At 45.5% G+C, this 17,279-nt stretch overlaps 1 protein-coding gene across 2 annotated transcripts in view; it reads right to left on the reverse strand.

Annotated features, from left to right (window-relative positions):
- The window catches only part of LOC106591943 (netrin receptor DCC), a 586,418-nt gene that overhangs the window by 316,047 nt on the left and 253,092 nt on the right, over positions 1-17,279 (reverse strand). For both annotated transcript variants that reach the window (XM_082956999.1, XM_082956994.1), the window contains exon 3: positions 15,193-15,480. In XM_082956999.1, coding sequence (XP_082813125.1) covers positions 15,193-15,480 — 288 coding nt within the window. The remainder of the gene's footprint in view (positions 1-15,192; positions 15,481-17,279) is intronic.

A 17,279-nucleotide genomic window follows, 5' to 3' on the forward strand; every position in this document is an offset into this window, starting at 1 on the left:
CTGTGGTTAGACTAGTCCTCCTAACAAGCTCTGTGGTTAGACTAGTCCTTCTCCTAACAAGCTCTGTGGTTAGACTAGTCCTTCTCCTAACAAGCTGTGTGATTAGACTAGTCCTTCTCCTAACAAGCTCTGTGGTTAGACTAGTCCTTCTCCTAACAAGCTCTGTGGTTAGACTAGTCCTTCTCCTAACAAGCTCTGTGGTTAGACTAGTCCTTCTCCTAACTAAGCTCTGTGGTTAGACTAGTCCTCCTAACAAGCTCTGTGGTTAGACTAGTCCTTCTCCTAACAAGCTCTGTGGTTAGACTAGTCCTCCTAACAAGCTCTGTGGTTAGACTAGTCCTTCTCCTAACAAGCTCTGTGGTTAGATTAGTCGTTGCTGAGGGCAAATGCAATTTTAAAGTGGCAACAACACACATCCCTGTTGCATACCCTGACGGACCATAATGGCAAAAACAATCGAAATACAATCTAAAGATGCGACAACACACATCCCTGTGGTGCGCCTTTACCCACAATTCTCTGTTTCAGCTACCTAACACATCAGCTCAGTCTCATCTCAGAATGCCAGCAACAGAGGCTTGATCAACCTAACCTGCTAAAGTTACTCCATTCAGACAGTCACACCTGAGTGACCCCTACACCGGGGGATTCCTTCAACATGATTGTGAGTTTTCTCACTTCAATACCTGCAATTTAGATCCAAGCCTGATTTTACTTCCCTAACAACACAAAGCGCAGGTAGATATAACCACATAGCTAAACAATGTTTTATCTGCCAGTCCGAGAGACGGACGGTGTGTGTGTGTGTGTGTGTGTGTGTGTGTGTGTGTGTGTGTGTGTGTGTGTGTGTGTGTGTGTGTGTGTGTGTGTGTGTGTGTGTGTGTGTGTGTGTGTGTGTGTGTGTGTGTGTGTGTGTGTGTCAGGTAGACTGAGGGTTCAGGGCTCCAGAGCATTTGACTATCAGATAGAACTGAAATGGGCTGACCCTCCATAACCCCAAGCTTGGTTCTTTAGCCAGACATATCCAGAAGAGACTTGAGAGATAGCTAAGTGTGAATGTGTTTCACTACACTTGGACCAGAAGTCCCTACAAGAATAGTAAACAAACAACAATTTGACCAGCTGGGGACATTTTGTTAATCCCCACAAGGTCAAATGCTATTTCTAGGGGGTTTAGGGTTAAGGTTAGAATTAGTGTTAGGATTAGAATAAGGTTTATGGTTAGGAGCTAGGGTCAGTTTAATGGTTAAGGTTAGGTTTTTGGGTTAAGGTTAGGGTTAAGGTTAGGTTTTTGGGTTAAGGTTAGGGTTGACAATCTGGGTTAAGGTTAGGGTAAGGGTACAGGTTAGGGTTAGGGTTTGCGGAAAATATTATTTTTGTCCCACAAGGTCAGTTGTACAAGACTGTTTGTGTGTCTGTGTCTGTGTGTGTGTGGGTGCGTGCGTGCATGCGTGCGTGAGCGTGTGCGTGAGCGTGTACAGCACAGGGACAGACACCCATTTCATTGGATGTTGCCGTAAGAAAATTGTAAGAAAATAGGCAGCATTTTGTAAAGAAATCCTTAGATTTTCCCCAAGCTTGACTTGGTTACTTTCACAAGTTGTAATAACATGTGATTGCCTAATGACATACAGGCCTATAGCTATGTCTCTTGGGAGTGAAGACTCTAATCTGCCTACTGCCATGTACACTGCCTTCTGAAAAGATTTATACCCCTTGACCACATTTTGTTGTGTAACAGCCTGAATTCAAAATGTATTACATGTATTTTCTTTCCTAACCCATCTTCACACAATACCCCAAAAATGACAAAGTGAAAATATGATGCAGATTTTGTCAAGCTCTGTTAAGTTAGATGAGGAGCAGCGGTGAACAGCAATCTTCAAGTCTTTCCACAGATTGTCAATTGGGATTCAAGTATGGGCTTTGGCTGGGCCTCTCAAGGCCGTTGACATTCTTGTTCTGAAGCCATTCCAGCGTTGCTTTGACTGTATGCTTGGCGTCATTGTCCTGTTGGAACGTAGCTCTTCGTCCCCAGTCTAAGGTCGTTTGTACTCTGAAGCAGATTCTCATCAAGGATGTGCCTTTATTTGGCTCCAGTCATTGTTCCCTTCTTACCAGTCTCCCCTGTCCCTGCTGCTAAAAAGCATCCCCATAGTAGGATGCTGCCACCACCGTGCTTCACGGTAAGGATTCGTCTGTTGATGAGCTGTGCCTGGTTTTGAATTCAGGCCAAATAATTAAATATAGGTCTCATCAGACCACATAATATTTTCCCTTATGATCATAGTCTTTCACTGCCTTTTTTTCCCAACTCCAGACGTGCTGTCATGTCCTCTTGGAAACTTTCAACCCTCTAGAAATAGTTTTATACCCTTCCCCAGATATACGCCTCAACACACAATTCTATCTTGGAGATCTCCGGACAGTTCCTTCCTTCCTTCCTTCCTTCACGGTATAGATTCTGCTCTGACATACACTGTCAACTGTGAGACCTTACATAGACAGATGTGTTTCTTTCTAAGTGATGACATGACAGCGTGTAAATAATATGTATCCTTACGTGACTCATCGCGTCACAGCGTGGTGAGTCGGCTAGGTTACTTCTTCTTCATCATCTTCTTCTTCAGGATTTGGTTGGCGGATCACATACCATTTCTTTAGGTGCATACACCGCCCCCTTACTGTCCTGGTGTGTGAGGCCATGCACGGCCTGCCTACATTTAATTCTTAATACGGTAATTAATACAACACTGGGGGGGAAAAAAGGAAAAGGAAAATTGCCCTGCCAACTATTAACCCTGTCTAAAAGAAACACCAACTGTCACGCAGTGACCTTAGAGATCCTTGTTATTCTCTATGTTTGGTTAGATCAGGGTGTGACTCGGGTGGGGAATTCTATGTTTTTTGTTTCTTTGTTTTTGGGCCGAGTGTGGTTCCCAATCAGAGGCAGCTGTCTGTCGTTGTCTCTGATTGGGAATCATACTTAGGTAGCCTGAGTTTGTGGGATCTTGTTTTCTGTTTAGTGTCTGTGAGCTTTCGTTTGTGCCTTTTGGTATTTTTGTTTGAGTGTTTTATGTATAAAAGGAATCATGAACACTTTCCACGCTGCGCTTTGGTCTACTATTCCTACCACCCACGAGAGCTGTTACACCAACCCATTCCACGATTTAACCCCATCTAAACCTCGTCCAGACCGCCGGTCTGAGAGGACAGGAAGTTGACTTTACGACACTACTGTCTAAAAGCCCATCGAGGTGTAGTGAATTAAGATCAATTATAAACTGAGTGGGTCGAGCCCTGAATGCTGATTGGCTGAAAGGCATGGGTATGACAAAACAAATATTTGTACTGTCTTAATTACGTCGGTAACCAGCTAATAATAGCAATAAGGCACCTCGGTGGTTTGTGGTATATGGCCAATATACCACGGCTAATGTCTGTATCCTGGTACTCCGCGTTGCTTCGTGCGTAATAACAGTCCTTATTGATGGTATAATGGCCATACTGTATATCACACTTCATCGGGCCTAATTGCTTAAATATCTAATCAGGACGTTGAGTGGATGGAAGCAGCAGGAGAGGAAAGGACATTCTGATGGTTTAAAGGGGCAGTCTGGGATTCAAACGAACCAAACGACAAAGCGTTCAGCCCAGCCGGCCACTGAGGGATGTGGCTGGAGAAATGTAACCACTCTCAAATTCATAGACAGAGCTATGGATGCGGGGACTGTTTTGAAGCCTTACAGTGTTTGTTTAAACAAGCTTATATTCTGGGTACCAGTGGGATATGACAGTTGAACTAAAATGCTCACGAGGCATTTCAAATATATATATATATTCATCTAGAATCAATGGCTATATATATATTTTTATTTATTTTTCACCTTTATTTAACCAGGTAGGCTAGTTGAGAACAAGTTCTCATTTACAACTGCGACATTTAAAAGTCCAAAAGATGTACGGCCAATCCCAGATTGCCTGTTTAATTCATTCGTAGACACGGGTGTCAAATCAGACAGGTCAACACCAGGCACAGAGGCAGCTGTCAGCACATTAGCCAGACTACGGCTGGAGAGTGTTAGAATTCACAACGAGAGAGAGCGGCATCCCAAATGGGGCCCTTTATTCCATATATAGTGCACTACTTTTTTGAACAGAGCCCTACGGAGCCCTGTTGCACTGTATAGAGTGCCGTTTAGGACGCTAACCTCAAGGGCTAACTTGTGTATTCCACATCCCACATTAATGAGTTCGTTGGAGTTCAGGACAACACAGGATATCACTCAATCTCTTATGATCATGTCTGAACTTTGAGCTTGATCCCATCCACCTCTAATAAGGAAGAAAAAAAATAAAAAATTAATTGATTAAAACTGTGAGGTTGACATCCCAAATGGCATCCTATATCTAGGCCCTGATTAATAGTAGTGCACTATAAAGGGAAAAGGGTGCCATTTGGTATAATTGTTTTAGCTAGTCCATCTGGGTGGAGTCTTCTCACACAGTAGCTTGGAATGCTATTGATTATCGCACGTGATCACTGAGAGTTTCCTAGCAACACCTACCGTTACCGTAGATGTTACTTCCTGGGTCGTTACAACGTGATCACCATAGCGACGGGTAAAAAAAAAAAGCTACGATCAATACTTTACAACCGGAACAGGTTGTGCAAACCAATGTCTACCTGCTGAGCCCACTACACCTACACTACACCTGCACTACACCTGCACTACACCTACACTACACCTAAACTACACCTACACTACACCTACACTACAGCTACACTACACCTACACTACACCTACACTACACCTACACTACACCTGCACTACATCTACACTACACCTACACCTACACTACACCTACACTACACCTACACTACACCTACACTACATCTACACTACACTACACCTACACTACACCTACACTACAGCTACACTACAGCTACACTACACCTACACTACACCTGCACTACACCTACACTACACCTACACTACACCTACACTACACCTACACTACACCTACACGTACACTACACCTACACTACACCTACACTACAGCTACACTACACCTACACTACACCTACACTACACCTACACTACAGCTACACTACACCTAGACTACAACTACACTACACTACACCTACACTACACCTGCACTACACCTGCACTACACCTACACTACACCTAAACTACACCTACACTACACCTACACTACAGCTACACTACACCTACACTACACCTACACTACACCTACACTACACCTGCACTACATCTACACTACACCTACACCTACACTACACCTACACTACACCTACACTACACCTACACTACATCTACACTACACTACACCTACACTACACCTACACTACAGCTACACTACACCTACACTACACCTACACTACACCTGCACTACACCTACACTACACCTACACTACACCTACACTACACCTACACTACACCTACACGTACACTACACCTACACTACACCTACACTACAGCTACACTACACCTACACTACACCTACACTACACCTACACTACAGCTACACTACACCTAGACTACAACTACACTACACTACACCTACACTACACCTGCACTACACTACACCTACACTACACTTACACTACAGCTACACTACAGCTACACTACACCTACACTACACCTACACTACACCTACACTACAGCTACACTACACCTACACTACAGCTACACTACACCTACACTACACTACACCTACACTACACCTACACTACACCTACACTACACCTACACCTACACCTACACTACACCACACCTACACTACACCTACACTACACCTACACTACACCTACACCTACACTACACCTACACTACACCTACACCTGCACTACACTACACCTACACTACACCTACACTACACCTACACTACACTACACCTACACTACACCTACACTACACTACAGCTACACTACACCTACACCTACACTACACCTGCACTACACCTGCACTACACTACACCTACACTACACCTACACTACACCTACACCTACACTACACCTACACTACACCTGCACTACACTACACCTACACTACACCTACACTACACCTACACTACAGCTACACTACACCTACACCTACACTACACCTACACTACACCTACACTACACCTACACCTACACTACACCTACACTACACCTGCACTACACTACACCTACACTACACCTACACTACACCTACACTACACCTACACTACACCTGCACTACACTACACCTACACTACACCTACACTACACCTACACTACAGCTACACTACACCTACACCTACACTACACCTGCACTACACTACACCTACACTACACCTACACTACACCTACACTACACTACACCTGCACTACACCTACACTACACCTACACTACACTACACCTACACTACACCTACACTACTCCTACACTACACTACACCTACACTACACCTACACTACACTACACCTACACTACACCTACACTACCCCTACACTACACTACACCTACACTACACTACAACTACACTACTCCTACACTACACTACACCTACACTACACCTACACAACACCTACACTACACCTACAATACACCTACAATACACCTACACTACACCTGCACTATACCAGGACACCAGGAGACCCAGGGTTAACAGTCTGCTACACTACACCAAGAAACCCAGGGTTAACAGTCTGCTACACGACATCAGGAGACCCAGGGTTAACAGTCTCTTACACTACAACAGGAGACCCAGGGTTAACAGTCTGCTACACTACACCAGGAGACCCAGGGTTAACAGTCTCCTACACTACACCAGGAAACCCAGGGTTAACAGTCTGCTACACTACACCAGGAAACCCAGGGTTAACAGTCTCCTACACTACATCAGGAGACCAGGAAACCCAGGGTTAACAGTCTGCTACACTACACCAGGAAACCCAGGGTTAACAGTCTCCTACACTACATCAGGAAACCCAGGGTTAACAGTCTGCTACACTACACCAGGACAACAGGAAACCCAGGGTTAACAGTCTGCTACACTACATCAGGACAACAGGAAACCCAGGGTTAACAGTCTGCTACACTACATCAGGACAACAGGAAACCCAGGGTTAACAGCCTCCTACACTACATCAGAAGACCCAGGGTTAACAGTCTGCTACACTACATCAGGACAACAGGAAACCCAGGGTTAACAGTCTGCTACACTACATCAGGAGACCCAGGGTTAACAGTCTGCTACACTACATCAGGAGACCCAGGGTTAACAGTCTCCTACACTACATCAGGAGACCCAGGGTTAACAGTCTCCTACACTACAACAGGAGACCCAGGGTTAACAGTCTGCTACACTACATCAGGACAACAGGAAACCCAGGGTTAACAGTCTGCTACACTACAACAGGAGACCCAGGGTTAACAGTCTGCTACACTACATCAGGAAACCCAGGGTTAACAGTCTGCTACACTACACCAGGAGACCCAGGGTTAACAGTCTCCTACACGACACCAGGAGACCCAGGGTTAACAGTCTCCTACACTACATCAGGACATCAGGAAACCCAGGGTTAACAGTCTGATACACTACATCAGGACAACAGGAAACCCAGGGTTAACAGCCTCCTACACTACATCAGGAGACCCAGGGTTAACAGTCTGCTACACTACACCAGGAGACCCAGGGTTAACAGTCTCCTACACTACACCAGGAGACCCAGGGTTAACAGTCTCCTACACTACATCAGGAGACCCAGGGTTAACAGTCTCCTACACTACATCAGGAGACCCAGGGTTAACAGTCTCCTACACTACATCAGGACAACAGGAAACCCAGGGTTAACAGTCTGCTACACTACACCAGGAGACCCAGGGTTAACAGTCTCCTACACTACATCAGGAAACCCAGGGTTAACAGTCTGCTACACTACATCAGGACAACAGGAAACCCAGGGTTAACAGTCTCCTACACTACACCAGGACATCAGGAGACCCAGGGTTAACAGTCTCCTACACTACATCAGGAGACCCAGGGTTAACAGTCTGCTACACTACATCAGGACAACAGGAAACCCAGGGTTAACAGTCTGCTACACTACATCAGGAAACCCAGGGTTAACAGTCTGCTACACTACATCAGGACATCAGGAAACCCAGGGTTAACAGCCTCCTACACTACATCAGGACAACAGGAAACACAGGGTTAACAGCCATTGTGTTCAGAATAAATATGTACTGAATGTCCCACTGCTCCATTTTGTTGTGAGATTAACGTCTGTTCTGCTGTGAGCAGGAGGAACTACATAGAATCATCCACTCAATCGTGAGTAGTGGGGGGGGGGGACAACCAAGTCCGACGGGCTGGATGAGCTCTTTATTCTCTCTTAATGATGTTATGTCTCCCGACTGTAAAGGTCACATACAGAGGGAGAGATTATGTGATCTAGCCATCTGTTCATCAATCAATGTCTTCTCCTCGGAGACCAGAACTGTACGGACTACAAAGCCCTTTAAAGGATAAGACATTTGAACTATAGTACATTCATTTAAAGTTAAATCTAAGGATCAGCTGTAGTGATCAAATTACACGACGTCCTGGACGACAATATCAGGGATATTCATCATGCTGTGGAGGTCATAGGACAGAGATACCAGACCTGGTTCGAGAGATGGGGAAACTCTGGAGATACTGTCCATCTCAAACCAGTTAGGTACATCTGCTGTTAGATTTTTGGCACCTTACTTGTGGAATAATCTCCAAGGCTCTCTAAATGGGATGAATTGGTGCCTCTAGGACAGTCCAAGGCTCTCTAAATGGATTGGTGCCTCTAGGACAGTCCAAGGCTCTCTAAATGGGATGAATTGGTGCCTTTAGGACAGTCCAAGGCTCTCTAAATGAATTGGTGCCTCTAGGACAGTCCAAGGCTCTCTAAATGAATTGGTGCCTCTAGGACAGTCCAAGGCTCTCTAAATGAATTGGTGCCTCTAGGACAGTCCAAGGCTCTCTAAATGGATTGGTGCCTCTAGGACAGTCCAAGGCTCTCTAAATGGGATGAATTGGTGCCTTTAGGACAGTCCAAGGCTCTCTAAATGGATTGGTGCCTCTAGGACAGTCCAAGGCTCTCTAAATGGATTGGTGCCTCTAGGACAGTCCAAGGCTCTCTAAATGGGATGAATTGGTGCCTCTAGGACAGTCCAAGGCTCTCTAAATGGGATGAATTGGTGCCTCTAGGACAGTCCAAGGCTCTCTAAATGGGATGAATTGGTGCCTCTAGGACAGTCCAAGGCTCTCTAAATGAATTGGTGCCTCTAGGACAGTCCAAGGCTCTCTAAATGGATTGGTGCCTCTAGGACAGTCCAAGGCTCTCTAAATGGGGTGAATTGGTGCCTCTAGGACAGTCCCGGGCTCTCTAAATGGGATGAATTGGTGCCTCTAGGACAGTCCAAGGCTCTCTAAATGGATTGGTGCCTCTAGGACAGTCCAAGGCTCTCTAAATGGATTGGTGCCTCTAGGACAGTCCAAGGCTCTCTAAATGGGATGAATTGGTGCCTCTAGGACAGTCCAATGCTCTCTAAATGGGGTGAATTGGTGCCTCTAGGACAGTCCAAGGCTCTCTAAATGGGATGAATTGGTGCCTCTAGGACAGTCCAAGGCTCTCTAAATGGGATGAATTGGTGCCTCTAGGACAGTCCAAGGCTCTCTAAATGGATTGAATTGGTGCCTCTAGGACAGTCCAAGGCTCTCTAAATGAATTGGTGCCTCTAGGACAGTCCAAGGCTCTCTAAATGAATTGGTGCCTCTAGGACAGTCCAAGGCTCTCTAAATGGATTGGTGCCTCTAGGACAGTCCAAGGCTCTCTAAATGGGATGAATTGGTGCCTCTAGGACAGTCCAATGCTCTCTAAATGGGGTGAATTGGTGCCTCTAGGACAGTCCAAGGCTCTCTAAATGGGATGAATTGGTGCCTCTAGGACAGTCCAAAGCTCTCTAAATGGGATGAATTGGTGCCTCTAGGACAGTCCAAGGCTCTCTAAATGGATTGAATTGGTGCCTCTAGGACAGTCCAAGGCTCTCTAAATGAATTGGTGCCTCTAGGACAGTCCAAGGCTCTCTAAATGAATTGGTGCCTCTAGGACAGTCCAAGGCTCTCTAAATGGATTGGTGCCTCTAGGACAGTCCAAGGCTCTCTAAATGGATTGGTGCCTCTAGGACAGTCCAAGGCTCTCTAAATGGGATGAATTGGTGCCTCTAGGACAGTCCAAGGCTCTCTAAATGGGATGAATTGGTGCCTCTAGGACAGTCCAAGGCTCTCTAAATGAATTGGTGCCTCTAGGACAGTCCAAGGCTCTCTAAATGAATTGGTGCCTCTAGGACAGTCCAAGGCTCTCTAAATGGATTGGTGCCTCTAGGACAGTCCAAGGCTCTCTAAATGGGATGAATTGGTGCCTCTAGGACAGTCCAAGGCTCTCTAAATGGGATGAATTGGTGCCTCTAGGACAGTCCAAGGCTCTCTAAATGAATTGGTGCCTCTAGGACAGTCCAAGGCTCTCTAAATGAATTGGTGCCTCTAAGACAGTCCAAGGCTCTCTAAATGGATTGCTGCCTCTAGGACAGTCCAAGGCTCTCTAAATGGGATGAATTGGTGCCTCTAGGACAGTCCAAGGCTCTCTAAATGGATTGGTGCCTCTAGGACAGTCCAAGGCTCTCTAAATGAATTGGTGCCTCTAGGACAGTCCAAGGCTCTCTAAATGAATTGGTGCCTCTAGGACAGTCCAAGGCTCTCTAAATGAATTGGTGCCTCTAGGACAGTCCAAGGCTCTCTAAATGAATTGGTGCCTCTAGGACAGTCCAAGGATCTCTAAATGGGATGAATTGGTGCCTCTAGGACAGTCCAAGGCTCTCTAAATGGGATGAATTGGTGCCTCTAGGACAGTCCAAGGCTCTCTAAATGAATTGGTGCCTCTAGGACAGTCCAAGGCTCTCTAAATGAATTGGTGCCTCTAGGACAGTCCAAGGCTCTCTAAATGGGATGAATTGGTGCCTCTAGGACAGTCCAAGGCTCTCTAAATGGGATGAATTGGTGCCTCTAGGACAGTCCAAGGCTCTCTAAATGGGGTGAATTGGTGCCTCTAGGACAGTCCAAGGCTCTCTAAATGGGATGAATTGGTGCCTCTAGGACAGTCCAAGGATCTCTAAATGGGATGAATTGGTGCCTCTAGGACAGTCCAAGGCTCTCTAAATGGATTGGTGCCTCTAGGACAGTCCAAGGCTCTCTAAATGGATTGGTGCCTCTAGGACAGTCCAAGGCTCTCTTAATGGGATGAATTGGTGCCTCTAGGACAGTCCAAGGCTCTCTAATTGAATTGGTGCCTCTAGGACAGTCCAAGGCTCTCTAAATGAATTGGTGCCTCTAGGACAGTCCAAGGCTCTCTAAATGGGATGAATTGGTGCCTCTAGGACAGTCCAAGGCTCTCTAAATGAATTGGTGCCTCTAGGACAGTCCAAGGCTCTCTAAATGAATTGGTGCCTCTAGGACAGTCCAAGGCTCTCTAAATGAATTGGTGCCTCTAGGACAGTCCAAGGCTCTCTAAATGGATTGGTGCCTCTAGGACAGTCCAAGGCTCTCTAAATGGGATGAATTGGTGCCTTTAGGACAGTCCAAGGCTCTCTAAATGGATTGGTGCCTCTAGGACAGTCCAAGGCTCTCTAAATGGATTGGTGCCTCTAGGACAGTCCAAGGCTCTCTAAATGGGATGAATTGGTGCCTCTAGGACAGTCCAAGGCTCTCTAAATGGGATGAATTGGTGCCTCTAGGACAGTCCAAGGCTCTCTAAATGGGATGAATTGGTGCCTCTAGGACAGTCCAAGGCTCTCTAAATGAATTGGTGCCTCTAGGACAGTCCAAGGCTCTCTAAATGGATTGGTGCCTCTAGGACAGTCCAAGGCTCTCTAAATGGGGTGAATTGGTGCCTCTAGGACAGTCCCGGGCTCTCTAAATGGGATGAATTGGTGCCTCTAGGACAGTCCAAGGCTCTCTAAATGGATTGGTGCCTCTAGGACAGTCCAAGGCTCTCTAAATGGATTGGTGCCTCTAGGACAGTCCAAGGCTCTCTAAATGGGATGAATTGGTGCCTCTAGGACAGTCCAATGCTCTCTAAATGGGGTGAATTGGTGCCTCTAGGACAGTCCAAGGCTCTCTAAATGGGATGAATTGGTGCCTCTAGGACAGTCCAAGGCTCTCTAAATGGGATGAATTGGTGCCTCTAGGACAGTCCAAGGCTCTCTAAATGGATTGAATTGGTGCCTCTAGGACAGTCCAAGGCTCTCTAAATGAATTGGTGCCTCTAGGACAGTCCAAGGCTCTCTAAATGAATTGGTGCCTCTAGGACAGTCCAAGGCTCTCTAAATGGATTGGTGCCTCTAGGACAGTCCAAGGCTCTCTAAATGGGATGAATTGGTGCCTCTAGGACAGTCCAATGCTCTCTAAATGGGGTGAATTGGTGCCTCTAGGACAGTCCAAGGCTCTCTAAATGGGATGAATTGGTGCCTCTAGGACAGTCCAAAGCTCTCTAAATGGGATGAATTGGTGCCTCTAGGACAGTCCAAGGCTCTCTAAATGGATTGAATTGGTGCCTCTAGGACAGTCCAAGGCTCTCTAAATGAATTGGTGCCTCTAGGACAGTCCAAGGCTCTCTAAATGAATTGGTGCCTCTAGGACAGTCCAAGGCTCTCTAAATGGATTGGTGCCTCTAGGACAGTCCAAGGCTCTCTAAATGGATTGGTGCCTCTAGGACAGTCCAAGGCTCTCTAAATGGGATGAATTGGTGCCTCTAGGACAGTCCAAGGCTCTCTAAATGGGATGAATTGGTGCCTCTAGGACAGTCCAAGGCTCTCTAAATGAATTGGTGCCTCTAGGACAGTCCAAGGCTCTCTAAATGAATTGGTGCCTCTAGGACAGTCCAAGGCTCTCTAAATGGATTGGTGCCTCTAGGACAGTCCAAGGCTCTCTAAATGGGATGAATTGGTGCCTCTAGGACAGTCCAAGGCTCTCTAAATGGGATGAATTGGTGCCTCTAGGACAGTCCAAGGCTCTCTAAATGAATTGGTGCCTCTAGGACAGTCCAAGGCTCTCTAAATGAATTGGTGCCTCTAAGACAGTCCAAGGCTCTCTAAATGGATTGCTGCCTCTAGGACAGTCCAAGGCTCTCTAAATGGGATGAATTGGTGCCTCTAGGACAGTCCAAGGCTCTCTAAATGGATTGGTGCCTCTAGGACAGTCCAAGGCTCTCTAAATGAATTGGTGCCTCTAGGACAGTCCAAGGCTCTCTAAATGAATTGGTGCCTCTAGGACAGTCCAAGGCTCTCTAAATGAATTGGTGCCTCTAGGACAGTCCAAGGCTCTCTAAATGAATTGGTGCCTCTAGGACAGTCCAAGGATCTCTAAATGGGATGAATTGGTGCCTCTAGGACAGTCCAAGGCTCTCTAAATGGGATGAATTGGTGCCTCTAGGACAGTCCAAGGCTCTCTAAATGAATTGGTGCCTCTAGGACAGTCCAAGGCTCTCTAAATGAATTGGTGCCTCTAGGACAGTCCAAGGCTCTCTAAATGGGATGAATTGGTGCCTCTAGGACAGTCCAAGGCTCTCTAAATGGGATGAATTGGTGCCTCTAGGACAGTCCAAGGCTCTCTAAATGGGGTGAATTGGTGCCTCTAGGACAGTCCAAGGCTCTCTAAATGGGATGAATTGGTGCCTCTAGGACAGTCCAAGGATCTCTAAATGGGATGAATTGGTGCCTCTAGGACAGTCCAAGGCTCTCTAAATGGATTGGTGCCTCTAGGACAGTCCAAGGCTCTCTAAATGGATTGGTGCCTCTAGGACAGTCCAAGGCTCTCTTAATGGGATGAATTGGTGCCTCTAGGACAGTCCAAGGCTCTCTAAATGAATTGGTGCCTCTAGGACAGTCCAAGGCTCTCTAAATGAATTGGTGCCTCTAGGACAGTCCAAGGCTCTCTAAATGGGATGAATTGGTGCCTCTAGGACAGTCCAAGGCTCTCTAAATGAATTGGTGCCTCTAGGACAGTCCAAGGCTCTCTAAATGGGATGGATTGGTGCCTCTCAGACAGTCCAAGGCTCTCTAAATGGGATGAATTGGTGCCTCTAGGACAGTCCAAGGCTCTCTTAATGGGATGAATTGGTGCCTCTAGGACAGTCCAAGGCTCTCTAAATGGGATGAATTGGTGCCTCTAGGACAGTCCAAGGCTCTCTAAATGGGATGAATTGGTGCCTCTAGGACAGTCCAAGGCTCTCTAAATGAATTGGTGCCTCTAGGACAGTCCAAGGCTCTCTAAATGGGATGAATTGGTGCCTCTCAGACAGTCCAAAAGGCTGATTGAGGACCTTTTCACTCCAGAATGTGTTTGTTTTCTATGACTGTTTTGCTTTTAGTTTATTGATGTTTATATCGATGTTTATATTGATGTTTATATTCATGTGTTTATATTGGTGTGAATATTAATGTGTTTATATTGATGTGAATATGAATGTGTTTATATTGGTGTGAATATTAATGTGTTTATATTAATGTGTTTATATTGATGTGAATATTAATGTGTTTATATTGATGTGTATATTAATGTGTTTATATTGATGTGAATATTAATGTGTTTATATTGATGTGAATATTAATGTGTTTATATTGATGTGAATATTAATGTGTTTATATTAATGTGAATATTAATGTGTTTATATTGATGTGAATATTAATGTGTTTATATTGATGTGAATATTGATGTGTTTATATTAATGTGTTTATATTGATGTGTTTATATTAATGTTTATATATCGATGTGTTTATATTTATGTGTTATTGATGTTTGATACAGGGTCATCGTAAATCAAACAAAACATCTGTTAAAGTGACTGAGGTAAAACATGTCCAGGCATGTATAGTGAAATGCTTGAAAGCAGCAAAGTCTTCCTGTGAGGTCGCTGTGAGTAAAACAAGATGATGTACTCATTGGACAAAGCATGAATTCATCATAAACGATATTTCACTGCTTTAGAATTATACCCAGTGTCCCACTCCCACCTTACAGTCAAGTTCTGTAGGAGTTCATCTCCAAACCCAGAACAAAATCTTGTTGGAGGTAGAATATCTCAGCCAAGAGGAGTTAGCTATTGTAGCCTACCTGGCAACACACGTAGGTCTGCGTCGCTGCCGGTGCGGGCGCTGCCAGGGTTGTCTGCCAGGCAGCGGTAGGTGGCAGAATCTGGTGGCTGGACTTTGCTAACCTGGAGCGAACCAGAGGGCAGTACCACCACTCTGCTCTCTGGGGTTAAGGTGAGGGGCAGGTCCTCTCTGTTCTTCTGCCAGCGTACCACGGGCATGGGATCACCAGTCACCTCACAGCGCAGCAGGGCCGTGTCACCCAGGTAAGAGGACACTGACTCTGTAGGGACCACGAGCTTCAACGGACCTGGGGAGAGAGAGAGAGAGAGAGAGAGAGAGAGAGAGAGAGAGAGAGAGGGTTAGATACTGACTCTGTAGGGACCAGCTTCAACAGACCTGGTGGAAGAGAGAGAGAGAGAGAGAGAGAGAGAGAGAGAGAGAGAGAGAGAGAGACAGTGGGTTAGACACTGACTCTGTAGGGACCACAAGCTTCAGGGACCTGGGGGGAGAGAGAGAGACAGTGGGTTAAACACTGACTCTGTAGGGACCACGAGCTTCAGGGACCTGGGGAGAGACAGAAGAGAGAGAAAGAGAGACAGGGGGTCAGCAGCTATCATTGACATGAAGAAACCTTACTAGGGAGAGAAGAGTACCTTTGTAGTGTGACATAAAACTGAAGCTATCTGCTGAGAGATAAAATGGAAGCTATCTGCTGAGAGATAGAACTGAAGCTATCTGCTGAGAGATAAAACTGAAGCTATCTGCTGAGAGATAAAACTGAAGCTATCTGCTGAGAGATAGAACTGAAGCTATCTGCTGAGAGATAAAACTGAAGCTATCTGCTGAGAGATAAAACTGAAGCTATCTGCTGAGAGATAGAACTGAAGCTATCTGCTGAGAGATAGAACTGAAGCTATCTGCTGAGGGATAAAACTGAAGCTATCTGCTGAGGGATAAAACTGAAGCTATCTGCTGAGGGATAAAACTGAAGCTATCTGCTGAGGGATAAAACTGAAGCTATCTGCTGAGAGATAGAACTGAAGCTATCTGCTGAGAGATAGAACTGAAGCTATCTGCTGAGAGATAGAACTGAAGCTATCTGCTGAGAGATAGAACTGAAGCTATCTGCTGAGAGATAGAACTGAAGCTATCTGCTGAGAGATAGAACTGAAGCTATCTGCTGAGAGATAGAACTGAAGCTATCTGCTGAGAGATAAAACTGAAGCTATCTGCTGAGAGATAAAACTGAAGCTATCTGCTGAGAGATAAAACTGAAGCTATCTGCTGAGGGATAAAACTGAAGCTATCTGCTGAGAGATAGAACTGAAGCTATCTGCTGAGAGATAGAACTGAAGCTATCTGCTGAGAGATAGAACTGAAGCTATCTGCTGAGAGATAGAACTGAAGCTATCTGCTGAGAGATAGAACTGAAGCTATCTGCTGAGAGATAGAACTGAAGCTATCTGCTGAGAGATAGAACTGAAGCTATCTGCTGAGAGATAAAACTGAAGCTATCTGCTGAGAGATACAACTGAAGCTATCTGCTGAGAGATAAAACTGAAGCTATCTGCTGAGAGATAAAACTGAAGCTATCTGCTGAGAGATAGAACTGAAGCTATCTGCTGAGAGATAAAACGGAAGCTATCTGCTGAGAGATAGAACTGAAGCTATCTGCTGAGAGATAAAACTGAAGCTATCTGCTGAGAGATAGAACTGAAGCTATATGCTGTGAGATAAAACTGAAGCTATCTGCTGAGAGATAAAACGGAAGCTATCTGCTGAGAGATAAAACTGAAGCTATCTGCTGAGAGATAAAACTGAAGCTATCTGCTGAGAGATAAAACTGAAGCTATCTGCTGAGAGATAGAACTGAAGCTATCTGCTGAGAGATAAAACGGAAGCTATCTGCTGAGAGATAGAACTGAAGCTATCTGCTGAGAGATAAAACTGAAGCTATCTGCTGAGAGATAGAACTGAAGCTATCTGCTGAGAGATAGAACTGAAGCTATCTGCTGAGAGATAAAACTGAAGCTATCTGCTGAGAGATAAAACTGAAGCTATCTGCTGAGAGATAAAACTGAAGCTATCTGCTGAGAGATAAAACTG

Source organism: Salmo salar, chromosome 01 (assembly GCF_965601325.2).
Source record: "Salmo salar chromosome 01, fSalSal1, whole genome shotgun sequence".
NCBI lineage: Eukaryota > Metazoa > Chordata > Actinopteri > Salmoniformes > Salmonidae > Salmo > Salmo salar.